The following is a 24,669-nucleotide window of genomic DNA, read 5'->3' on the forward strand; positions in this document are numbered from 1 at the left end:
GATGGGAATTTTAAAGTCTCTTACTAGTGAGGGAAAACTGAACTGTTTTTCTGATGCTGAATGACATTGTTTGAGATGTGCCATCAAGCATCTGTTTCAAGACCCCATAACATTTTTTGCTGTACTTACTGTGTCTCTGTGGGTTTTGTAATGTATTTTAAACACTTTATTAAATTTAATTCAACTTCCAAGATCACATGTGCTGTGTTAAGAGGCAGTGTGTATGTTGTATATATGCTGATGTATGTTGTAATATGCTGATGTAATTCATATTTGTTAACTTCCAGGATCAGGATCTTGTTAAAACCCTAAGTTGTTTAACTATGATAATCACCCCTGTGTTTGCTGAGGTAAGTGTTGGCTTAAAAATCTTCTTTGGAAGTACTAGCCAAGTGTCTAATAACTTTTCTGAGTTTTAACTTCTTTGGTTTGCTCCTCAGCTCAAGCAGCAGGACACAAATAATGCTAACAGAAAGAAAGCAATTGAGGAACTTGAGAAAAGCATCAATGTGGCAGAAGCAACATGTCCAGGGATCACAGATAAAATGGTGAAGAAACTTATGGAGAAATTTCAGAAGTAAGTAGTTTAGTGATAAGAGAGAGATCTGCTATGTCCAGTGCACTTTAGCTCTGTAGTTACAGGTAACACTTCTGCTTGAGACCAAAACTAATACTAACAATTACTGTATCTGGTCTTGAAGTGCTGCAGTTTTACTGTAGTTGCTACATCTTGCTTCTTTAATTTAGCCTGCAGGTTTGTCTTAAGCAGGCAATAGGGGAGACAGAGAATCTTTTTCTTACCTCTTTTAGGAATGTTTTCTTTAAAATGTCATTTCCGGTGTGTTTTGTACTATAAACTATTGAAATGAAGGCATGTACTACTTTGGTGATGCAGAAACATTTATGTGCTGTTTGCCTAGCTGAAACAATATAATTAACAAATTTTTTAACTTACCTTTTTTATCCGTAGATTTTCTGTTAATGACTCATCCTAAGAAACTTCACACAATTGACTGCTGTTTCATATGGACCCAGTGAAACCCACCAAAACTACTTCAAGCTTGGCAGTGCTTAGCTCATGAGCTCCTTGTGCCTTTTGGATCTTTGCAACATATTGATGGTGATTGAGGATTTGAAGAACCTACTCAACTATTTTGTGGCAGTGCACATGGTTTTATATTTTCAGGAAATTATTTTGTAAAGAACAACTTTTAATATTGTAGTTTCACCTGTTTAATCTGATAAATGTTGAGGTGCAGTTTTGCTTTTAGAAATAACCATTACTTTAGTTAATAGAATGTGCAAGTACAGTATGTTTTGATGCTATTTTGTTCCTGTACATGGAGTTGTACAGGTCTTTTATATTCATGAGTTAAACTTTTGTAAATCACTAACGAGCTTCAGAGAAAAATAGCTTTTTCACAAGCATATTCAAGACATGTAATGTAGTGGCAAGGGTATTGCTGTAGCACCTGCTTCAACCAGCATATAGTTATCGTGCCCTGAAAAACAAACCTGCAACAGTATCTATTTTAATTCTAAATTGGTACAGTATTTTAGGCAGCTCTATGATTAAATATATTTGAGAGCAATATGGCAATAGTTTGCAGGTGATATGTAGCAACAGGTCTATCCTGATGTACAGTCTGTGTATTACCGTTTAGAACAGGTTTTGAAGTAGTAACTCAATCTTATATCATCATGGTAGGAAAATTTAGAGCAATACAGTTGAGGGGGTGGGGCTTTCGGCAATAATGGACAAAACCTGAAGTCCAATTTAACTTAATTTAATTTTTTTTCCTCTGAGTCTACATGCCTGGGTGGAAGGGAGCCAGAGAAGCCGAGCGTCGCATGTTACTTACCTCACCCGCAGGTATCGGTGTAACACCAGCGTTCTGTGTGGTGGTGTTCTTTCTCCTGTAAGATATTTATACACATTTTTTGTTCTGAAATATGTTAAATACAGTACATCAGCATAATTTGTTTATAATTTTCTGAAAGTGTATTTTAAATATGTATTTACCAGTTAAAATGCAAATGACTGAGTTATAGATATTCTTTCACAAAAAGGTAGTACTGTGCAGTACGGAGTGATTTTTTTCATAAAAATACGTAAGGCTATAAAGTTGCTTTCAGTTATATATTTATGGTACTGCTAGATGGGTAATCTCTTCTGTTGTTTTGTTTTGATTTGGTTTTTTCCCTTTTTCAACCCAGTATGTATATTATGCTGAAGTTTTGAACTGGGATTGTTTTTCAGTACTTAGGTGTGGAACTGTTGGTGTAAATTTATTTTTGATAAAGGCTGGGTGTGTTTATTTTATGGTTCAGACCTGCACATTTTGTTTTTGCACAAAAGTCATTTTAAAGAATCTGAAATATATCTGCCAAATATTGAAAAAGTAATGGTGTGCAAGTAAATACTGCATTTTTCGTCAAATGTTGCCATTACATCGTTTTTATATAAAGGACACTTGTGAGAGATGGTGGTTAGATATGCCAAGGACAATTATTTTCAATGGTGCCTACACTGTAAAAAAAATTACTTTTAACTCCTTGTTTTAATTTTAAAAAAAATGTTTCTGTTTAAAACTTTCATCTGCTATATAACTGAAATTCAATTAGAATTTATATCTGAGAAAAAAGTCTGGAAATAGTTTTTGAAAACAATAATGTTATGGATTAAATAAATATTTTTATAAATGTAAAAGCAGCAAAAGTTGTAAATACAGTTGATCTGAAGCTTTACAAAATAACTGCATCACAGAAACAAATTGTAGTGCTCCTCTAGCTTCTGTAGTTGTTAGTCTTGTAAATCTGTTTATAGATGAAGCTTATTTCAATGTTTTGGGGGGTTTAAAATGGTTTAAAAATAAATATTTAAGTTCTGTAAACTTTCATGAGCTCGTTCTGTTGTGCATCATTTTATTCTGGATTTCAGCAGCTGTGCAGAGGTGTGGACATGTCTGGCACAGGCTCGTGCTGGGAGAAAGGTGTTCCCTGCGTGGGTGCTTTGCAAAGCTCTGGGTGCCCCACGCTGTCCTTGGCCAGGGGACACCTCCCAGCTGCTGTGCCCCGGGAATGGATGGAGCAGTTCCAGGGGTCACTTTGGTTCCTTTCCTAGGGAGGAGGCTCTGGGATGTGTGAGCCCAGACCGGGCTGGCAGTGCAGCAGCGTCACGGCTCTGTCACGGCTCTGCCGGCCTTTGGCCTCGGCACGGGGCAGTGAAGGGACACAAAGGCCTGTGCCACAGCTCCCTCAACTTTCACCTCAGCAGCCTCAACACAGATCTTATTTTAAGGAGCTCCATATACGTTTTTCAGAATGAAAAACGTGTTTTTACTTCCGTGTCACTTCCCTTAAGGTGTTCTTTTCCTGTGGCAGTCTGAGAGAAGCACTGATGGGAATTCCTCCTGAGTTTTGTAACTGGTGGCTCCACCCTGTTGACGAAGGATCTTTAATCTGTGCAACTTTGCAGACAGTTCAGGGTATGTGGGGTTAGCAAATGACGTGGGAAATTGGAACCTGACATATTTGAGATACAGCTGTAATAAGTTGCTGAACTATAGTGCCTCTTCCTGTGGAGTGAGTGGGATGTATACCTACCTCGTGGGACAGCATGGGAAAAACTCCCCCACATGTGTACAAAACAGACTCATTCTCTTGTATTACAGTCCATTCAAGAAGGTTTTTTTGTTGTGCTGCATACGCCTGAGGTCTCTGTGCGTAGTAGGACTATAATTAGCTCCTAAGAAGGGACATCTGTATTGCTGATTCCAGAAATGAGCTGTCTTTTTCCCAGGTTTTAGTTATTGATGAACTGTGTAACTTAATCAGCAGTATTCTGTTGCTGGCAGATTGCTAACGGAAAGATAGATCCAAATATTCATGCAGGAGCCATCTTCTTGCTCTTTTGGTTTGCCAGGCTTCCTGCTGTAGGTTGAGAAGAATTGTTGCTGAAGTAATCTTACCAAATTAGTCTGAATTGCAGAATAGAGAAATGTATTTGTTTTAGGGTAGATGAGTCCTTTATCAATGTAGCTGTTCCTTAAGCCCTTGGTCTCTGACCCCTCTATTAATTTCTGTGCAGTGTCATCACACCTGCTCTTGCCTTACAATTTCGACAGCTGAATAGGAGAGTGTGTAGGTTTTAATGTGTTTGCACAAAGTTTAGTGATTGTTAAAAGTCTGATTTTTATTGCACTGTTTTATGACTTAACACTGGAATAAGATTCTTTTCCTCTTGGCAAAGTTTTAGTGGTGTGTATGTTGGCTTATTTCACAGCTTTATCTATTTTGTCTAAACCTTTATCTGTTTTATATAAACCAGTTACTTCTATCTGAATGCACTGAGTAGCTTAATGTTTTCCCACTGTGATGCTGCAGTGCCTTCCCCCCTTCAGTAATCCTTTGTGTAAGGATTCTAACAGTTTACATTTTCCAGGTTCCGCTGTTTGTCTTTCACCACCAGCAAACCAAATCTTTCCACGTCCTCCCTCCATCTTTGGTTTCTTCCCTAGGGAAACAAAATCACTTATTTAGTGGTCCTTATCTTGAAGGTGAAAAGGGCTAAGCAGGGAGTGAGGGGAAGGACTTAGGCAAGGGTGGTTTCAATTGTTCCTTGACAAGTAAGTCACTGCTTACTGGGATTGTTCCTTCATTTTAGTCAGTCCCACTAAAGTGGTTTACGCAATGAATTTAGCTCAGAGATGTTGATTTGTGTCATTTACTGACGAGCTGCTTTGTTCCTCTGCTATTGTTGACCATGTGTAGGATGTGCTGAGGCACAGTGCCCACACTGTGCCCCAGTGCTCCCTAGTCCATGGAAAAATCCAAAAATAGTTCCCAAGCCCTTGTTTCTCCCTCTCAATGCTGTTTTCCCAGCGCAGTCTTGAAGACCAGCCCTGGCCAGTTCCTGAAGATTTGGGCAGGTTGTTTGTACAGTGATCTCTCATGGTGGGACATGCCCAAGGTGTGTCTCCACGTGCTTTGAGGAGCTAACAGCAATTGTGGATGTATCCCAGGGCTGTGTGTGCAGCCTGTGTTTGAAATGCTGCTGCTTTTTTTAACCCTCTACCAAACTGTGCCCACAGACTGCCATTCTCAAATGTTGTCCTGAGTGGTGATTCTTCTTTCCAAGGTGCAGAGCTTTGGAAATGGGGAAGAAACAACCCTCTAGGCAGAAAGATTATCCCTTTTTTCAGTAGAACATGTGCCAGAGCAGCGTGAGGGATCACTGCAGCCCCCAGCTTCAGCCCAGGGTAACTAGGAGCAGAAGCAAGCCTTACAATGTACTCACTTGTTGGGCTAATGCATTTCTTTGGGCAGCCAACCAAGAATGTGGCTGTTTTCAGCAGCCTTCAGGGATCTCCACAAGTCTCCACAGTTGCTAGGACAGCAAAGGCACAGAGGAGGCCAGGCAGCAGAGCAGGAGAAGGAAACCAGCTCCTGAGAGCGCTGAGTGAAGCTCCTGAGCTGGTTTGCACAAGGCAAGGTGTGCTGGGGGGTGCCTGCAGGACTGGGGGTGTAGATTTCACAGGGCAGAAGGAGGAACTCAGAACTCCAGTGTGAACAACTGTTTTTTATTGTCCACCTTCTAAAACAAAGGACAGCAACATGCAGAGTGAGCAGGACCCATAAGCCCAGTTCCTTCTACATTTTAATCTATTTTTTTTGTCCCAGCTTCCATGTTTCTGAAATCCTTCTAGTAGGCTGCAGTTGTTTTTCCACCATGGATTTTCTGGGCTGTGTCCCTGCTTACAGTCATGTCCTACAAAGATTTACAGGGTTGTTCTTAAAGAAAATTACCAAGATCTCCCCCTAAAATCTTATGGAGGTGTCACCATTCTCAAAATTTCCAAGTAGATTTCACGTAGATTTAGGGTAACAGTAAGTTTTTAAAATAAAAGTACTTCCAAAAAGCTGCTTGTTCCATTCCTACTTGCTCCTGAAATCTTTCTTCCCAGGCTGCCTAACTGGGGACAGATTTGGGGAAGCAAAGGACCACAAAGAACCCCCTTACACATCTCTCTCCCTCAGATTTAAGCAGAGCACTGAGGTACTGGGGCTGTCACGGTGTTGCCAGGAGGTGATGGCTGATGTGCCTAAGCAAGGCACAGTTAGAGAGTGTGAACCTGCTTCCCAGCGCTCACCATGGGCTGCTTCTAAAGCTTGACAAGCACTCCTGAGATATTTCTGGAGAAGGATAATCCTCTGAACTGGCCAGGGAGAAGACAGCCACACACAGAGCCTGGCCTTTGAGTGCCAGGTGCTCCCTGCAGCGCTGGAGTGAGGCGAGGCAGGTGGAGGAGACGGGCTCTGTGCTGGGGTTTTGTCCTGTCCACATGGCATCAGCTCGAGGAGCAGCCCCCATGAAGACCTTGTTCCTTTCCAAAAGGGCATGAAACACCCTTCCCTCCAGTGTGCCACCCTGCAGCTGGGAAAAGCAGCAGCTGAAACTATTCTGTGAGAAGTCTCCTTCTGCCTCCCCCTCAATGAAGACTCCAGCAGCTGAGCTCCAAGCATCAGCTTGGGCAGGACATAGAAGCTTAGCAGGGCTTTAGGAGATCTCTGGCTGAAGCAAGACCCAGCTCTGGAAGTGTGTGGCAGAGGCAAACCAGCTTCCAAGTGTGGTGCGGGGGTTGAATACTTCTGAACACACCCCTGATGTCCATTAACACATCCTCTATAGCTAAGAGCACTCACACAACACGATCCCATCAATGTTTCATAAGCTGTAAGCAGACCTGCAAACCAAGAGTGTCACCATTCTTTGACCCTGGGTTAGCACAGGCCACCTCTGCTCCCTCTGGCCCGTGTCAGGCACCTAGGTGAAATACTTGGAGGCCCCTCTGGAAATCCTCTCTTCAGCAGCACTGGTGGCAAAGGACACCTCCTCATCCTCCTCGTCCAGCTGGAGGCTGCCCGAGGAGAGCCGCACGCGGGCCATGGGCGAGCGCAGCACGCGGCCGTAGCGGGAGCAGTGCTCGGCGGCCAGCAGCTCCGGGTCAGAGTCGCTGGACTCGGTGCTGCTGCCCAGGTAGCGCTCGGGGCAGCGCCGCAGCCCCGCAGCCAGCCCTTGCTGGGCTGGCACGTGCCAAAAAACCCCCCCTCTGCGACTGCTGAGAGCAGGGCACGGCCCCAGGGGCCTGAACTCGGAGCCGTAGGGGAAGCGGATGGTCTTCATGTCCGACTGGCTCCAAGAGCGCTTGGGAGGCTGCTCCTGCAGGCCGTAATCGAAGGAGCGCGCCAGTGACCGGCTCTCCCTCGCCACGCTCGTGCCCCTGGCCGTGCCTGCAGCCTCACCATGGGGCTGCCCGGCCTGGGCCCCGCTCGGGCTCTGCCGGGGGGGTTTTGCTGCCACGGGGCCGCTTGCACCAGCCGGTCCTGCTGTGTCCTCGCCAGGGGCCAGCGCAGGGCCTGGGGGCTGCAGCGCCCTGTCCAGGTAGAAGAGCACAGGGGGCGTCGGGGCCGCCACGGGCGGGGGACAGGGCACATCGGTGTACACCAGCTGCCGGGCGCTCACCTCCCGCATGTTGCCCACGGAGGTGCTTTTACTGTTCCCAGCGAACTGGTGGTGGGGCCGGAAGGATGTCAAGGGATTCCCGGCTCCGAAGAGGTCGATGGGCTCCCACGCCCGCTCCATCTCCAGCTCGGCGTAGAGCAGGGGGAAGGCAGACGAGCTCTTGGAGTGGGGCAGGAAGGTGGGGGATGCTTCGGGCCTGGAGCGCTCCAGCTCAGCGGCAAACGTCACCTCCATGGTGGAGCTGCGGCGCCGGCTGTCCAGGGTGGGCTCGGAGCCGTGCACTCCATTGGCGTGGTAGGAGCCCCGGCTGCCGTAGGCCAGGCGCAGCTCCTCCACCTGGGCAGGGCACAGAGCGGGTGGGAAGGGAGCACCCAGAGCTGAGGGTCTGGTTTGGCCTCCAGCTGAGCTCCTCCAGCTGGGGCAGCAATGCCAAGGCCCCGGCACAGAGCTGTCGCTGATGCCGTGGGGACTCACCTGCTTTGATACATCCGTCAGGAGGTCCGGGGAGGAGCGGCACTGCCTCTCATCGTAGCGGGATGTGTAGTGTTTCCTGCAGGACAGGAGCAAGGGTAGGTGTATGGCCAGCACAGTCCTTCCCCTCTCCCCAGTCCCTCAGGCACCTCTCCCCCTCCATGCCCCGGTACCTCTCGAAGGGCAGGCTCTTCATCTTAGCCTTCCTCCCGTGCTCCAGCAGCTGCCGCTGAGTCCTGCCACTGCAGCATGGAGGGAGAAACGTGAGCAGCACCATCAGCCCCGGCCCTGGGCAGGCCCTGTGCCCCTTGGGAGGGGATGCAGCAGGACCGAGGCAGGGGGCTCTCCAGGAGAAGTAGCTGTTATCACCCCCTCGGATTCAGACAGGGCTGACATAAAAGGGGCACTCGGAGCCATCCCCGGGCCCTTCCCAGCCCCAGGAGGTTGGGTTTCCCCATGGATTTACCTGTAGCGGAAGCTGGAACCTTTGCTGCACAGAAGGGCTTTGGGCTTTGACTTGGGCTCCTCAGAGAGCCTGAAGAAGGCGTGGTACTCCACACACGTCTTCCAGAAGGCCTTGCAGGTGTCCCGGCTGAGCATGGTGAACTCCAGCGTGTCCTTGCACAGCGCCTGTGTGCCACAGACAGGACAGCCGGGGTCAGGAGCTCTGCCATGGGCCCTCCTGATCCCCAGGGGTCAGACGGGCTGTCAGTGGCTCCAGGCAGTGCACTGTCACCTCACTGGGGACACAGGAGTGGCCCTCAAGAAGGAGCACCATCATGAGCAGCAGGAATGGATTTTACTCAGAATTGGGGACGTTGTGTGGCCGACCTGCCATCCCAGCTGTCTGCTCCTGAGCCCAGCAGCTGCCTGTGGCGTGGTACTTACAGAGATGTTTGCATGGAGCTTGATGAGAAAATGCTTCCTCTTGAAACTCAGTTTGCGAATTTTGGACCAGTTGAAGGTGTTGATCTTTGTATTGCCCTGCAAGGACAAACACAGCAATTACAGCTGGATGGGGCAACCTGTAAATGCAGAAATGCAGTGGGCCAAGGCCTGAGCTCACAGGACAGTGCATCAGACTCTTGGAGCTGCTGAAGTCTGGGGAAAAGGGTGCTGGGGCTTGGTGTTTGACTCTCCATCAGCTGGTTCTACAAGTAGAAATTGAGGTTCAGGGCTTAATTCTGCCTGCTGAAGCTCTTTGCAGAAGTCCAAGATCCCCAGACAAACCTCAGAGGGGTTAAGGCAGGGAGTCCTATCTGTGCCAGCTCAAGTATCATGTGAGTTAAGACAGAATCAGTGCCCCAGATAAATAATATTCTCCCCACCTTTGCTGGGAAGTGTAGTAGTGCTTAGCTCACCCCCACACCTTTAAACCTGGTTTAAGCAGGCTGCAAGCACACTTTAATTACTCTGTTATCATTTTGCACAAGGTTAGATGCAGCCACATGGCAGAACCAGGAAGAATCATGTTACTGCACTCTGTGGCACCAGGACCCTCGCAGCTTTCTGCAAGAGCCCAGATTTTAATGGGCTCACAGATGCTCTAATCATATGTGAGGGGTGTTTATGGCTCTGAATAAATAACCAGGTCTGGCAGCACTAATTACCAACAGCAGACCCACAGCTAGGTTTTATGTTTGGGTTTGGTTTTTTTTTTTTTGCTGTGACAAGATGTTCCCAGGTTGAAATCAGCTGGTGTGGGAGCGGAGCACTGCCCCATGCTGGCTGAGAGGAAGTCTGTACTTACTGCACAGCTCGGCCGTGATTACAGCCTTATGTAATTGCACAGACGTGGGGGGCTATTTTCGCTGGAAGATTACACAGTGAGCACATGTGACAGAGCCGTGGAACCTGCGCTGCTCACAGGGCCACCACGCTCCTGGGACAAGGGCCAGCAGGGCTGGGGCACCTTCAGTGGCACGCAGGGACAGTGGGGCTGAGTCCTACAGCATGCCCTTCACCCCCATGGCCTGTGGAACACGGGCCCTCTTGTAGGATTTGGGAGAGTTGGGGGGGCTAAAAGGGGAGAAGGGTCACCTCCAGCTGGAGAGGCCACCCCTGAGCCCCGGGGTCCCCCGCAGCACCAGCACCCCATGTGTGTCACAGCCAGGCTGATCTGTGTCCCCTCACCCTCAGCACCAGCACCCCATGTGTGTCACAGCCAGGTTGATCTGTGGCTCACCCTCAGCACCAGCACCCCATGTGTGTCACGGCCAGGTTGATCTGTGTCCCCTCACCCTCAGCACCAGCACCCCATGTGTGTCACAGCCAGGTTCATGTGTGGCTCACCCTCAGCACCAGCACCCCATGTGTGTCACAGCCAGGTTGATTTATGTGGCTCACCCTCAGCACCAGCACCCCATGTGTGTCACAGCCAGGTTGATTTATGTGGCTCACCCTCAGCACCAGCACCCCCATGTGTGTCACGGCCAGGTTGATCTGTGTCCCCTCACCCTCAGCACCAGCACCCCCATGTGTGTCACGGCCAGGTTGATCTGTGTCCCCTCGCCGTCGCTGGCGGGGTGCGGGCGGATCCCGTACATCTCCAGCTTCCTGGCCACGTCCAGCAGCTGAGCGTCCGACTCGGCCGGCGTCTTCCCTCTGGAGACACAACGCAGAGGCAGGACAGGAGTGAGAAGGGAGGTGCTGAAATGGGCTGAAAAAAGACGTTTTGTGGGTGCACATTGGCATCACAGCCAGCCCACTGCCAGCCCTGCCTGCTGACGGGAACATCGTGCCAGCAGAGGTCCATGGCGGGTCTGTGGGTGGCCGTGGTGTGGAGCAGCCCTTACCTGTGTCTCCGGTGGTAGTGCATGATCTTGTTGTCCAGGTACTCCTGGTTGGGCAGGTACCTGTGCGTGGCCAGGTGCTGCTGGTCTGTCTCCTCGTGGAAGTCGCCCAGCTCGGCTTTGGGGACAGGGAGAGCATGGCTTAGGCTGTGAGGGGTCAGTGCAGAGGGCAGCCCTGGCTGCACGGCCATAGCCCTGCAGGGAAGGGGCCCTGGCCCTGCAGGTGTGGCCCTGCAGGTGTGGCCCTGCCAGCCCTCTCTTGCCCTTACACTGCAGCAGGTGGGAGACGAGCAGCGCCGCGCTCTTGTCGCTGCAGGGCAGCCGCCCCTGGGCCAGGTCCTTCTTGATCTGGAGGGTGAAGAGGTACCTGTGGAGGGGGACAGGAGCATGCCCTGGGGGAAACTGGGCACTGGGCTGAGCCACGAGGGCTGTGCCTGTTCCCAGATCTCACAGGATGCACATCCCCAGGGCCACAGGATGAGCATGCAGCCCCTGCAGAAGGTTGCAGCTGGGCACCAGTAGGACCAGCACGTCCCTGTCAGTGAAATGCTCATTAGTAGATTTCAAAATTAACATTCCTTTCTGTTTTGAAGGGCATTTGCCTCTCTTGGGGCTGACATTCTGCAGAAGCGCTGTCTTGGTTTTATTCTTAGTCCCTGTTTGCAATACTTTCTCTAAAATTGTAGAAGCTAACAATGTCATTTTTAAAAATAAAACTAAAGTTGTTCTCTGAGAACACTGCTTGAGGCAGGAGCTAGACTGAGCAATCAGACTCTGTGCCCAACTGCTAAAGTGTTTGGCAGTAAACAAATTGCAGCCTCATAAGACAGCTGATCCTTCAAGTGGATTGTGTTTAAAAACAGAGGATCAAGAAAAGATATTCTCTGGTTTTGTTCTGTAAAGTGTAATACTTAGGATACTTGGGATAACCACTGCACACAGGCAGGCTGGGGTGGATGAAGATAAAGGATTGACACACTGCAAAACACAGAACTGTGTGCTAAGAAAATAATAAAACAAGCACTGTACCTGGTCAGTTCTTCTCTCAGGTGGCCGGGGTCCACTGGGAAAAATTTCACCATAAATTTGAAAAGAACCTCCTTAGGATCTTAAAACACAACATCTTCATAAGTTTTCTTTTACATGTCTATTCAGAACATTTACAACTCTCTTCACACATGCTGCCTCCTTACAGGGTAGATTATCTGGACCCTTACAAATTAGGGACTACAGCCTGCCCCCCAAAACCAGCCTGCCCAGGCCCCCAGTATTACCAATGAATACAAATAGAGATTTGGATATCTAAAGAATACTAAAGAGAAAAATGTCCCAGCAATTCTTTAAAGTGCAAAAATCCCTGTTGGAGGGGGTTTCCATGCAGTGGTGCCAGGGAGCGTGGCCAGAGCCTTGGTGTAATTGCCGTCACTGGGGCTGTGTGTTAAACTCAGCCCTCCAAGCACTTGGGATGCAACAGCTCCATGGGAGGCTGCCTGGGCAAAGGGGTTTTTGTGGGATGAGTGAGAACAAGCACTCAAGCCCAAGGCAAAATGTGTGAAGGGAGGGAGGCAATTATGTAAGCACTGACTGCCACAGAACACCCTGGGATGGCTCAGAGGGACAGGGCAGCAGGGAAGGGAAACAGGGGCCCGCAACAATTCCATCCGTGGTGCACCCAGAAAGGGAAGGATCCTTATCAGGCTTTCCCCTTTCAGGGAAATTCATGCAAACCCTGCTCTGCAAAGGCTGGGGTCATGGCCCCAGGCTCTCAGTCACCTCCCAGACATCGTGTACTTGGGGAAATACTGTGGGGATGGAAAGGGGCCTGAAAGCAGCACTGAGTTAACACTGCTCATGGCCATGGCCTGAATTCAGGTCAGGCTCTGCAGCATCTCCGTGGGGCTGGGGAGGAGCTGCAGGGCAGAGAGGGGACCCTGCCTCGGGCAGGTGCCTGGGCCACTCTGAGCTGCAAAGGGAAAAGGAGGACAAGCAGGAGCAGTGCCTGTCACGCTGCCAGCACGGCCACAGGCACTCAGCCACCCTGCTCCTCTGCCAAGCTGTCAGATTATTAACAGCTCCCGCCTCAAATGGTGCAGATAGCAGATTGCAAAGGCAGTGGTATTTCTGTGGGATTTTGTAGGGACTGAGGCGTCCTTGCCCAGCCTCACCCTCTAAAATGAGCCTGGTTAAGAGCTGGAAGCCAGAGATCCTGACCCCAGAAACAACACTGCCCGAATGTGTCCGTGCTAGACTCTCACTGGTAATGATTTATAAGAGTTCTAGTCTTGAAATACTTACTTTTCACTTGCTTTGTTATGGGTTTTAGTGGTTCCAACCAGACCTGAAATAAGGCAAAGAAGAGCTGGGTAAGTAAACAGCACGAGAGATGGGAATAAAAGCAGCAGCATGGTAGAATGCAGCACGAAAACGCTGGCCAGCCTGGCTGCTGTGACAAGTGTCCTGCTGGGCAGTGCCACACGGATGGCCACGGATAGATCCCATGAGCTGCACATATCACTGGAGGCTGTGGCTCCCCTCCTAACTCCCATTCTCAGGGATTTCCTGGATCATGGCAAAACTTTCTATTTAATTTTCCATTTGGAATTTCAGGGAGGTGCTGACAATCCCCAGCCATGCAGGCACTGGCAGCTCCAGGGCCCCACACTGCCAGCTGCACTCACCTGGTTCCCAGCCTGGCTGTGAAACTCCAGCCCAAAATACTCCTTCTCCACCAGGTTGAGGTGGCTGCAGGTGAGGTTGAAGAGCCCTTTCCCACAGGATTTTTGCTAGCAAACAAACACAGCACAGAAGCAGCAGGTTAGGCAATGCTGGCAGCAGCCTGATGGGATTTCAGACAGTTGGGGGGAAGTTTCAGCTCCCTTCCTGCTCCCCTTTCCTGACCACACAGCAGCAAAGTCTTACTCAATAAATGCTGTTGGCTTCAGCATGTGCAACAGGACAGCTGCATGCTGTGCTCCCTGCTTTTGGAAATCAGATTCCTTCCCATCACTTCTCTCCTTTATTAAGGAACATAAACCAGAAAGGAGAGCAAGAGAAAATAAACCATGTTTTGACTCACTGTTCACAACTACCACTGTCTGGGCAGTTCTGTCCCTGGCAAACCAGAGAGTGAACTCCAGGACAAGCACCTGCCTGAACCAGGGACAGCCATGGCAAACGTGCTTTATTGAGAGCCAACGGGAGCAGCCTCAAACCTGTGCAGTGAGTCTGTGTGTCCCAGCAGCTGGGGCTGAGCTGCTATTATGGTTCATGGTAATTAACAGCAATTAACAGGGCCAGAGATCCTGTGCCGTGGGCTCTGAGTCATCCCTGGGCTTTAGCAATATGAATTAAGTGGTGCTACATGCTGATAAGGGAGGCCAGGCTGTAGTTATTGCCAGTAAACAGAAACACTTGGAGGGTATTTTCTTGACTTGCTGCCACGCTGTATGACCTGGCTGGAGAACAAGCCAGGAGGCCCCTGACTCTGGAAATTGCTCCAGAAAGCATCAGAAATTAAAATGGCAGCAGCCCCCTCCAACAGAACCCTGATATGCCTTCATCAGCTTGTGAAAAGCAAACCAAATAGAAGTAATGGTTATTGCAAAAGCAGGCTGGAGCAGAGAGGCCAGGTTAGACAGCTGCTAAATGATCACATGTTGGGTGATGGAGGGGAAGACAGGCTGCAGCTCCCTGTGGCAGTGGCTGTCCCCAGCAGGGATGGGAGGGACCTGGCTGCTGGTGGTGATGCACACTAATAACCACCTTTCAGGGCTTCTCCTGGGATGAAATTGCTGGCTCTGTGCTGAAAGGCTGCAGAAAAGTGATAGCATAATAACAGCATTTGCTCTGCAGCACTCCCAGTTCTCCTCAAAATTACGGGATCACAAGGGTAATTAAAAAAATTATAAATGTTTTTTTCCCAAGCTAGAATTTTCTAGCATGAAAGGCCTTGGCCTTTGTCAGGCAGCCAGGAAAGACCAGCATTTCTGACTGGGTTATTACCTACCACATGTCTGCTGGGAGTGACCCACTCTGCTCCGAGGCCAGCACTGCCCGGGGCAGGCTCCACAGGACAGGAGCAGCCCCAAACCCAGGAAAACCTGCTGGCTGGGAGACACAGCCCTGCTGCTGCAGGGGCTGCTTGGAAGCAGAGCCTTTCTCCTGTGGAGTGCTGCTTGCAGGTGTCCCGTCCTGGATTTTGGGATGCTGAGGCCAGTGCTCCCTCCAGCACAGCCGTGCTCAGCAGCATCAGCCCTGCCCTGCCCCAAGTGAGGGATGAGGGCTGTGTGCTGGGGAGCACAGTGCAAGGGGCAAGAGTGGTTTGTGGGGCTGTTTGTGCCGTGTCCCAGCCCACAGGTGCCTCTGGGAATGATGCAGGGCCAGGTGAGCACCCACAGCAGAAACCCCAGAGCAGAAGATGAAAAGGAGAGGCTGCACTTGCCCTTCACCCTCACTGAAAGGGTCTGGGACTGTGAGCAGAATCAGAAAGCCAGAGGCACTTCCAGGGGCAGACAGCAGCACATGGGACACACACACGCACACACGTCCCTAAAGGGACTCTGGCAGCACCTGCAGCCCAAAGGCAAAGCCCATTTCTGCAGCATTCCCACAGGACAGGCTGCTACACCAGGTTAGGGCTTAGGGGTGAGCAACAGCTCGTGGCATTTGGTGGGATTTTTCCCCTCCACCTTGGGAGATGGCTGCCCTGTCAGCACAGAGGGTCACGTACCTAAAGCCACCAGCCTCCCTGTCACTCCTCTGCCACCAGGCCCACATGCCTCCTGGCAAGGAATTCCCAGCTTTACAGGGAACACACGACCACAGGAGGCTCTGTCCTTCACTCAGCCTCAGCAGCTAGTTTTTCTGGGCTTGTTTGGTTTGCCCACAGCATCCCAGGCCCAGCCATGGGGTGATCAGCAGGGAGGGCACAGTGGGGACATTCAGAGATGTGCCAAGCCCCGCTCTGCCCTCCCCTAAGGGCTCAGACCTGTTATCCCAGGAATCACCTCCAGTGCTCAGCTGAAGGAACTCAGTGGTCCCCACTGATGCAGATGGGGGCAGAAACCTTCCTGGGTCAGCATCCAGCACCAGCAGAGGAATTTGTTCTCATGCAAGCCTGGAAAGGAGACCTTGCTGCACATGCCAGCAGCTGTGACACCCACTGAGGCAGGTAGAGATGTTTACACTGAGTGAGGTGCAGGGACAGTCAGGCCCTCTGTGTTTTCCCTCTTTTGTCCTTTTCCCTCCCATTATACTGAAGTACTCCTCATTCAAAAGAGCTTTCCAAAGTCAGGAGGGGTTTAGGAAGAGTTGCTTAAAATATCTGCTCAAAACTTAGCCCAAAGCGCTCCTTTTATACTGGAGAAGTCACTAATTCAGCTACTCATTTATTGTAGCCACACAGCAGCAGCAAATGCATGAAATGCCTAAAAGGGGTTTCCAATACCACTCCATGCTAAAAAAGGAAATGACCAGGAGTTCCTCTAATGGAAGCTATTTGCTGCAATAACATGTCGTGCAGAGCTATAGTGCTGTGTTTTGAGCAAATAAGAAAACAGAGGTGGAAAAAAATGCAGCAACACTGTAGCAGAAGCATCTTTTGAATAGTGTCTCACTGTGACCTGATCTAATCAGTGGGGGGAGGAGGGGAAGGCATTTTTAAAATGACCAGTCTCATTTTTAAACTGACTCCTGGACTAGGATAGATTAATTAAACTAAACCAAACAACTTCCATACTGTGTCAAGGCATGGAATTGCTTTATAATCCTCTTTTGTGCAAAATGCTGTCACAAAGAAATGGAGCTGTGCATCTGAGAGAGCAGTACTCAGGCTGTGCTATAAACCACAGAAGAGAACAGTAGAAGAAAAGCAACAGAATTTGAAAAAAAAAACCACTTTATATTAAACACTCTGCTCCCAAAGGAGATGCAGGTAAGTACTAGAACAAATCTACTTGAATTAGCTAATTCAATTAGCTACTGTGATTATTAAACCCTAACCACAGTAAATGTGCAATCACACTTTAAAAAAAGATGCTTCTAACACACAGTCAAGACACACCTGCTTTCAGTTATCTATACACATATGCATAGATCCAACACCATAGATATTAATACTTAATATTTTAAGCCTAGTTCAGAGCTAGCCTTTTTTAAATGTGAATTATTAATCACAACGTGTTGTGGGACACTGCCATGCAGAAAATAAGATAGAGTGAGGTTTTTTCCTCAGCTATTCACAAAACCACACAGTTTTCTTTTTCAGCTGAATGCCCAGGAGAAGATGTGTGCAGATGTTTCTCAACAGGGATAACTTGGACAAATATGCTATTTTTATTCTGTTCCCAGACTTTTCTTCCTTGCTGAATGTTTACACTGGCAGCCAGACAGATGAGAGAACTCGAACTTGTCAAGACCATCACTTCATATTAACTGATTTACTAAAGATCACATCAGGTAAGTAAAAGCCATTCCTCCTTTTTCATAAATAATGCCAATAACAGGGGAGCACAGGAGCATGTTGATACCAAAAAGCACTCACCAATTAGTTCTAGAAAGCTTCATTTCGAATTTGAGATTGGTTTTCTTCTTTGTTTGCTGTTTTTTTTTTTTTTAAGCTGAAAACAAGAAGCTATCAGAGACCATGCAATCCTTCAGAGCAGCAATGATTTAATAATTAACACCAAAAAAATCAGTAAGAATATGATACCCACTTACATCAACTACAAAGATCTTCTGGGAATCATCCAGGAACTGGACTTTCAGGTGCAGCATCCTCGGGCACGCAGCTGGGTGTGCAGCAGGCACGGCAGTGCTAGCAGTGTGAGCTGGGAGCAGGGAAGGGAGCCCTGACTCCTCTTGCACACATAATTCCCTCTCAGCTGGATGCAGAAGGCTGCACTCACAGATGTGGAGCAGAGGCTGGAGCAAACGAGCTGACTGACTAAAAACTAATTAAAAAACAAAAAACAACACCCCCCTCCCAAAAAAACCCACAAAAAACCAACAAACCAAAACCCAATACCTCCCTTGCTTTAAATGTCACCATTGCAACAAAAGATGTGTTCTGCCTGTGAATTATGAGTGTATTAATGGGGGGAGATTGGCAGTAATGGGGCTGAGATAAATGCTCAGCTCTTACAGCTGGTGGTGAGCAAAGAGAGGGCAAAGCAAGCCCAGGCTTGGTGCCACAGGTCAGGGGAGAAGAGCTGAGCATCCCTGCTGCCAAAGTCACCCAGCAGTGAGTGTCACCCTTGCTCTGCTCTGCTCAAGGGGCACTGGGAGAGCAGCTGGCTGGCAGCTGCTCTGGCTCCGTGGGGTGGGCAGATCACGTCCTGTCCACTGAGTGATGTGTGCATGGGCTGATGTACTTCACCAGAGACTGGAAAATGCTTCCAACTGGACTCAAAACCCGCTGTGAGTCCTTCCTGGAGAGGCAGAGGAGAACCTGCTCCTAATTCCCAGCTCACACCCTGGTTGAATAGCTTAATGAAGTCTCACAAGCCTTTGAGACAACCTGGTTCCCAGTTCAAATCTGAAAAGTCCATGTCCCCCCTCATCAGCTCATCCTCAGAGTGCCAGAGCCACCCCCACCCTCAGAGCCCAGCTCAGCCCAGGCTGCTCTGTGCTGGGTCCTGGGGATGCTCGTTTTGCTCCTCTGCCCCAGGTGAGCAGGGCCACGAGGAGCTCTCTGACCCCTCTGGTTCCTCTCTCCATCAGACACCGCCTCACTGAACTTTTGGGGAAAGCACCTTTGGGCAGGAGCCCCCACTTTCAGAAAGAAATGCACTGAGCAGTGTCAAAGGCAGGCACTGGACTGGCATAGGGAATCATTAGTGCTGCTGGAAAAGTCACACCCACACACAATCCTGTGGGACCCAGAGTGATAGAACCATGGCTCAGCAAACAAAAACCCCACATGTAGTGCTGCAGAGACTTTTGCTTGGTGCTCCCTTCCCTTTCTTACTGAAAATTCCCCTGTAAGTCACTCCAGACCATTTGCCATGGCCTCTCTTACACTTCCCAAATATTCCAGAGGACGTCAAGACAGAAGCCATCAGGGCAACACAATGCCTTGTCATCATCTCTGGTACAGAGAGAAAGACCACAGAGCTTTTTATCCACAGAAAATGTATAAATCCTCTGCTAACCAAGACAAAAAAAGAGGCTGAAAATCAAAGCCAACCTGCTTTTCCCCATGAAGCTGCACCACAAATCAGCTGAGTCCATTGTGCTCCACTGCCAGGAGGGGATGGCTGTGCCCCCTGTGCCAGCCCCACGTCAAGGACCAAATTTGCAGCTCTGCACGTGGCCCTGGGGTCTGAGCTCTTTGTGTCACAGAAGGGCAGCATCACACACAAACCATCTGGGGGGGGTGAGTGCACTCTCCCTCTGCCACTTAAAATGTTAGTGCTGTCAAATATTGACAGGCACAAGGAGAGGAGCAGCTCTCCTGTGAGTGACTCAGATCACAGGCACAGCTCTGCACTGGGAGCACAGTGGGGACACTGGGCTGGCAGGAGGGATGTATGGGGGTGCAACAGAGGAGCCCCCAAAGCCCAGAAGAAGCCAAGTCTGCTACAGGCTCTCCTGGCATGCCAGGGCACTGAACCTGGACTCCACAGATGCTGTTGGAAGCTGGGCACCAGCCAGTCGGGCTGTGGGCAGAAGAAAAAGGTTTATTTCACTACCTTGCTATGAAGGAATAAGGCTGTGTTGGGTCAGACAGGACCTCTGGCCACTATAAAGCTATCCATGGACACAGCATGGAGCCAGCAAACAGGATCAAAAAGCATGGAGATTGTTGCTGTCTGAGCAGATGAGAAACCTGTTTTACCCCCACCTGTCTCCTCCTTCTGGAGGTGACTTGGGGGCCAGCTGGAGCAGCACACAAGGGGAGCACCAGGAGTAATTCTGGCTCCTGGCCTGAGCCAATGCCAAAGTCCAGCCTGGTATGTATGTCCTCCTTATCTGCAGGGGCAGGGAAAAATGTGGAAATGGTGCAGGAAAGCACAGAACCGGTGAAGGGCAGGCACAGCCATAGTGGCAGGTGGGGAGGGGACCCCAAGCAGCAGCACCAGAGCACAGAGGGGCCTGAGCAGCAGCATGGTGGAGTGAGTTCTGCTTCAGGGCTCCTTGCTCAGCCAGCTCAGCCCTTGATTTTAAATACTCTGGACCCTGCTAGCAGCATCCTCCAGTGCACCAGCTCTCCCAGGAAGGACTTTCTTCCACCGAGTGCATCTGACCCCATATTAGGCTGGGTGCATTGGCTCAGGGTCTTCTTCAACCTCTCAAATACTCTGCAGCCTGCTGGGATGGACTGAGCAGAACAAGAAATGAAGTTTCCTTCCTCCCAAACCCTGCTGCCACATTTCCCAAGGAGAAATGTTTGGGCATTTCTCCTTTGTTCCCTGTTTGAGCGAGGGCAGAGACAGGGCAGAGAGCTGAGCACTGCAGCTACGCCCTGCAGAGCCTCCTGGAAGGGTGAGCCATTGTCACTGGGCAGTGAGCCAGCCAGGGCAGAGCTGCTGTCTGGGGCTGGGGCTGGGCAAGGAAATGCCCCAGACCTCCCCACTGCCTCCTGAGAGAGGAGCAGGCTGTGAGAGAACAAACTCTGGCAGAGAAGGGACATAACAGGGTACCCCTGCATCACTGTGCACTGCTGTCCCTTAGAATTTGTCATGTTTATCTTCAAATGTGGTTTAGAGGAAAGGAAATTGAGATGTACAGATAAAATCATTGAATAGACATGCCAGGGGATTTTAAAGCCCACAGTCCAAGAGGTGAGAACCCACACCCAGCTGGTTGCTGAGCAGACAGAAATGCACACTTGAAATGCCAGGCAGGACTCACCCAGGTGGACTTTGGTCAGCTGTGACCTTTCATACACTCTCACTTCACCTCCCCTTCCTCAGCTGGAGCTGCAAGGAGAACATCCAGGCTCCCTCCTCACCCAGCCATGACTCCCCCAGCTGCAGGGCCAGGGAGCAGCCCAGCTCTTGGCTGCACTACTGAGAGCAGGCTCTGGCACAGCCAAAATCCTTCTGAGCAGCTCCAGACCCACAACAGGCTATCCCAGCTGGTTAATGAACCCAAGGCATGGCACCAGCACTGTCAACAGGGACATTTCTACCCAGAATAGGGTACCTACCACATTCCTGCTGCCCTTCCAGGAGGAATGGCTTCACTCTCAGCTGAGCTCACAGCTTGTACACAGTTGCTTTAAAATTTTTATAAAATATACCCCCTAAAAAGTATTAAAAAAAAAAAAAGCCTGAAAAAAATTGAGTTTGTTAACACAAAAAGAGAAGAAAGGAACAACAATCACCTGATTGATGCAGAGCCACTCCAGAATGGACCAGCTGTGTTCTCAAGCTAAAGAGAAAAAGAAGAATTTGCTAGAAATTGCAGGGAAGATCTGAGTTAGGTCCTAGGAAAGACCCTTAAATTGTGAGGCAGAAAAAATCAGGCTGGAGAAACCGGAGTTGATTTAGGCACACCTGTAGGGGACAGTCCAGGTACATGGTCCTTCCTTTAAACCTTTAACAGTGATCACTGTTTTACATTTTCTCCACATTACATCTTGGACATATCCCAACAGTTAAACCTGTCTTGCCATGTCCTGCCCTTCTAAAAACTTCTGCCTCAAAACTGTTCTATTTATTGAATATAATAAACAACGACAAATTTTGCTTACCAACCATCAGCTAAATAATCTGACATCAGTGTGCTGAAACTCCTTACTCGTAAGTAATAGGAAATAATTGGAAAATGGAAATAATTGCATGTTTTATTTTGTGTTTAGGTGGGGTTCACCCATAACCTTCCAACTGCAGGATAAGACTTCTCCAAGCAGCATTTTGATATCAGAAGGTGACATTATGCAGCAGCATTTTGCCCCAGCCCCACCCAAGGCAAAATTAGTGCATAATCTCATGCTCAAGGAATCACAGAATTAAAGCAAATCTTGTGATTATATTTTTATTTCAGCTCCAGCACTAAAGTGTCTCTTTTTACCTACCTACAATAACAGAGCAGGAAATCCCAAATAACCTAGATTACGCACCAAAAACTCCAAGCACAACTGCAACTCCAGACACCTGAGACAAATTAACCCTACGTGCAAAACATTCTTTGGAGTCCCGAAGCTCTGAAACATGAATTTATTTCCATTTCTGTTCTGTTTTCAACCTGTGTTTGGCTGGCAGGGCCGGAGTACCGCCCTGCTCGCAGCCGGACCATGCAGGACGAGCCACTCGCTGCTTCCACGCTCCCTCTCGTGGTGCTGGTGGTGCCCCACAACAAACACAGGGAGGACTCGGTGTGCAGGGACGAGCTGGTCACTCCTGCAATCACACTTTCCAGCGTGCACCCATGGGCACTGCTGACCTTTCCTCCTTTTTCAGATTTTACATGTTATGTAAAAACTGCTACCAGGACTGCAGAAGGCAGCTTGCTGTAAGCAAATACAAATGACAGCACAAGCTGTGCAAGAAACTAAATACTGCCCTGACTCTGGTGATATCCAGACCACTTTATCTCATTTTTGATATGCCAGTTGCACTGTGTTGTTGGCACAGCTATATAAAAAGCACTCTGTCATGTTTAATTCAAACAGGTCACTTCAAAGACATGAGAAAGCAATTTATGCAGCAAGAGAAAGCCTCTTAAATGCATTGAATCAAAGGAGCACTGATGCCTCCAAGGACTTGGGCATTACACAGCATTCAGTGATTTCCAGCTGGGGAGAGGCACCTCACCACACCTGAGCAGCACTGCACTGCACTGGGCCGGTACCTTTATATTTTGCTGTCCTTTATTTTTTCACACGTTGCTGCTGGGCCACTTGCTGAGCACCAGGAAGGATCCCACAGCCAATGGCTTCCTGTGAGGAAGCTGCCAAATGGAGTTCTGCAATGCCAGGTGAATCCTAGCGGGAAGGAGAGAGTTCTAAGGAACTATACTGCTGATTTTCATGACAGATGTGGTTTCCCTCTTGGCTCAAGACAAACGACTCTGGTTGAGTAAGCCTTGATTACACCTAGAGAAAGCAAGCACATGTTCTCCAGGCCAAGTACCAGGCCAGGTACTTCCAGGCCCATGGATCAGACCCATTCCACCATATGGATCTTCACCCTGAGCTTTATTAACACCTCCCTCCCAGGTAGCCCCTCTTTTTTTTTTTCCCTTTTATTCTTTCCCAAAAGACCCTTCTCACACTTCACTCCTAGCAGGGCACACCAGATTTCAGGAATACAGCTGACAGCAGAGGGAAAGGAGTGTCAAAGCCACTCTTCACAGCAGGCAGTGGAGGAGAACAGAGCAGTACCCACCTGAAGCTGGGAGCTTGGCCCTTTTGTAGTGATCAAAGGTGATCCCCACTTCATGGCTTCTCTTCCAGGGCCTTCTGGCAGGGGGTGGCAGCTACAAGACAGACTCATTTCCAAAACCAGGAAACATTCCTACATTGTGACTGTCCCAAGGTCTCAGGGGTACATTCACAAAACCTTTCCAGATTATTAAACTGGGCCCCAAGAGGGAGCACATTTGGGTGATCCTGGGCTGACAACTACTTCAGAGACAGCTGAAAGGAAAGGAATGCAGCTGGACACCCGAGCACTTCTAACCACAGCCTGATAATGGGCAGGCCCTGCAGTTAAAATCTTTCTTCTAACCTATTAAAACATCTGCATTACTGAGATTAGACCCAGAGCACTTGGCAAGGTTGTGCTAATTCCTGGAACAACAAATGGAAAATAATGACAAGATCAGTAATGTGACTGTGGTCCCTGCAAGGGACTTCAGAAATCCCACGTGACAGCCCAACACACAGAGGCAGGAGTTACACTTTCCTCACACACTCCTTCCTCCAGCAGTGAGGATATCTATTCCAATATCATCTTAGAAAATCCCTCACCACCCCACAGAGCTGCAACTTGCTCTTACATGTGCTCTGTGAGCAGCTTTCTCTCTTTTCCAACATAGATCAGCTTTCTGAAAATTCAGTTAAATTCTTCTTGTTTTCCCACAGAAGCCAGGTTGTTATAGTTTAAAAAATCATTATTAATTTGAAGAAAAGGGGTCTAAGAACTGTCCCAGCAGTAGGATGAATCTCAAGCCAATGACTGATCATCCTATCTTGCCAGTTCCCAAAAAGACAAGTAGTCCTTCAGGAATGTCACACACAGCAAGTGTATTTTCTCTTTTCTGGGCTGACCAAATAATTTAAGCATTATGTCAAGGTAGATCTTCTACGGACATAAAACTGTATGAATTAGTCAGCCTAGTGGCAGGAGAAAAATAATTTCTGGAAAAGCCAGAAACTTCCCAGAAAGCTGATTGTTTGCTTTACTGAGTTACACTTACAAACCAATTAAACCTTTTAGTAGAAGCAGGAGCCTTAAGACTGAACAAGTTACATTGTAGTCTCACAAATGCATGAAATATGAACCCTTTTCATTTTTCAACTTTGTTATTTAAGTTCTAGTCCACTTATTTATTTACATGCAAGAAGTCCAATTTCAAAATTATTCTACAATGCCGGTGCATCTGATTCCAAGCAAGTCCAAGCACCTCCACATCTCTAACACACCCTTGTCCATATGCCCCCAGGAGGGAAGTGCTACAGTTGGGATTTTTCTTCCCAGGCAAGAACAATTGAGGTCACTCAGTAACTGGCAGTGTCTCTGAGTGTCAAATCCCACGCAAGCCTAATCACTAGAAATGTGCTTAGGAGGAAAGTAAGGCACTGCTAAGAGAGCTGTCACAGCACACTCAGACTGAACCAGCACAACGCCAAAGAGCACAGACATGCCACAAACCAAACAAGCAGTAGAGCCTCTCCTGTGAGTGAACAGTTCACAGGTTCCTACAACATGAGAG

General features: G+C 48.9%; 2 protein-coding genes across 9 annotated transcripts in view; one reads left to right on the forward strand and one right to left on the reverse strand.

Annotated features, from left to right (window-relative positions):
- STK26 (serine/threonine kinase 26) overlaps positions 1 to 2,900 on the forward strand; it is a gene marked incomplete at its 3' end in the record, with an annotated part of 29,782 nt that extends 26,882 nt beyond the window's left edge. The window contains exons 10-12 of one of the 2 annotated variants that reach the window (XM_084213075.1): positions 288 to 350; positions 441 to 577; positions 971 to 2,900. In XM_084213075.1, coding sequence (XP_084069201.1) covers positions 288 to 350; positions 441 to 577; positions 971 to 995 — 225 coding nt within the window. Of the gene's footprint in view, positions 1 to 287; positions 351 to 440; positions 582 to 970 lie in introns of those variants that run through there. The other variant, XM_084213076.1, reaches the window with a different exon arrangement.
- A 2,747-nt stretch (positions 2,901 to 5,647) lies between these two features.
- On the reverse strand, positions 5,648 to 23,348 carry FRMD7 (FERM domain containing 7). Of its 7 annotated transcripts, none has more exons than XM_084212924.1 (16): positions 23,121 to 23,348; positions 22,585 to 22,717; positions 21,116 to 21,162; positions 20,939 to 21,007; positions 17,506 to 17,709; positions 13,467 to 13,571; positions 13,084 to 13,126; positions 11,818 to 11,851; positions 11,058 to 11,155; positions 10,792 to 10,906; positions 10,453 to 10,600; positions 8,885 to 8,980; positions 8,463 to 8,626; positions 8,170 to 8,238; positions 8,000 to 8,075; positions 5,648 to 7,861 (listed from the first exon to the last, which is right to left on the reverse strand). In XM_084212924.1, the coding sequence occupies exons 5-16, from the start codon at positions 17,560 to 17,562 to the stop codon at positions 6,827 to 6,829; spliced, it is 2,040 nt and encodes a 679-aa protein (XP_084069050.1). In that variant the 5' UTR covers positions 17,563 to 17,709; positions 20,939 to 21,007; positions 21,116 to 21,162; positions 22,585 to 22,717; positions 23,121 to 23,348; the 3' UTR covers positions 5,648 to 6,826. The 7 variants fall into 7 exon arrangements, with proteins under 7 accessions (XP_084069050.1, XP_084069046.1, XP_084069047.1 ...); XM_084212920.1 differs by having other exon boundaries at positions 11,818 to 11,896; XM_084212921.1 differs by having other exon boundaries at positions 11,818 to 11,896; positions 22,585 to 22,828.
- Between the last annotated feature and the right edge of the window lie 1,321 nt (positions 23,349 to 24,669).

The sequence above is a fragment of the Fringilla coelebs genome (genome assembly GCF_963513975.1).
Source record: "Fringilla coelebs genome assembly, chromosome: 11".
Classification (NCBI taxonomy): domain Eukaryota; kingdom Metazoa; phylum Chordata; class Aves; order Passeriformes; family Fringillidae; genus Fringilla; species Fringilla coelebs.

What these genes read in the sequence shown, in the direction of transcription:
- FRMD7 (XM_084212922.1), bottom strand. Translation starts at nt 17,562, where the DNA reads ATGCTGCACCTGAAAGTCCAGTTCCTGGATGATTCCCAGAAGATCTTT. An exon ending in TGGGGGTGCTGGTGCTGAGG is followed by an intron (nt 8,981 to 10,452) that starts GTGAGGGGACAC and finishes TTGTCCTTGCAG; the next exon opens with GGCAATACAAAGATCAACAC. An exon ending in GGTTCCAGCTTCCGCTACAG is followed by an intron (nt 8,239 to 8,462) that starts GTAAATCCATGG and finishes TCCATGCTGCAG; the next exon opens with TGGCAGGACTCAGCGGCAGC.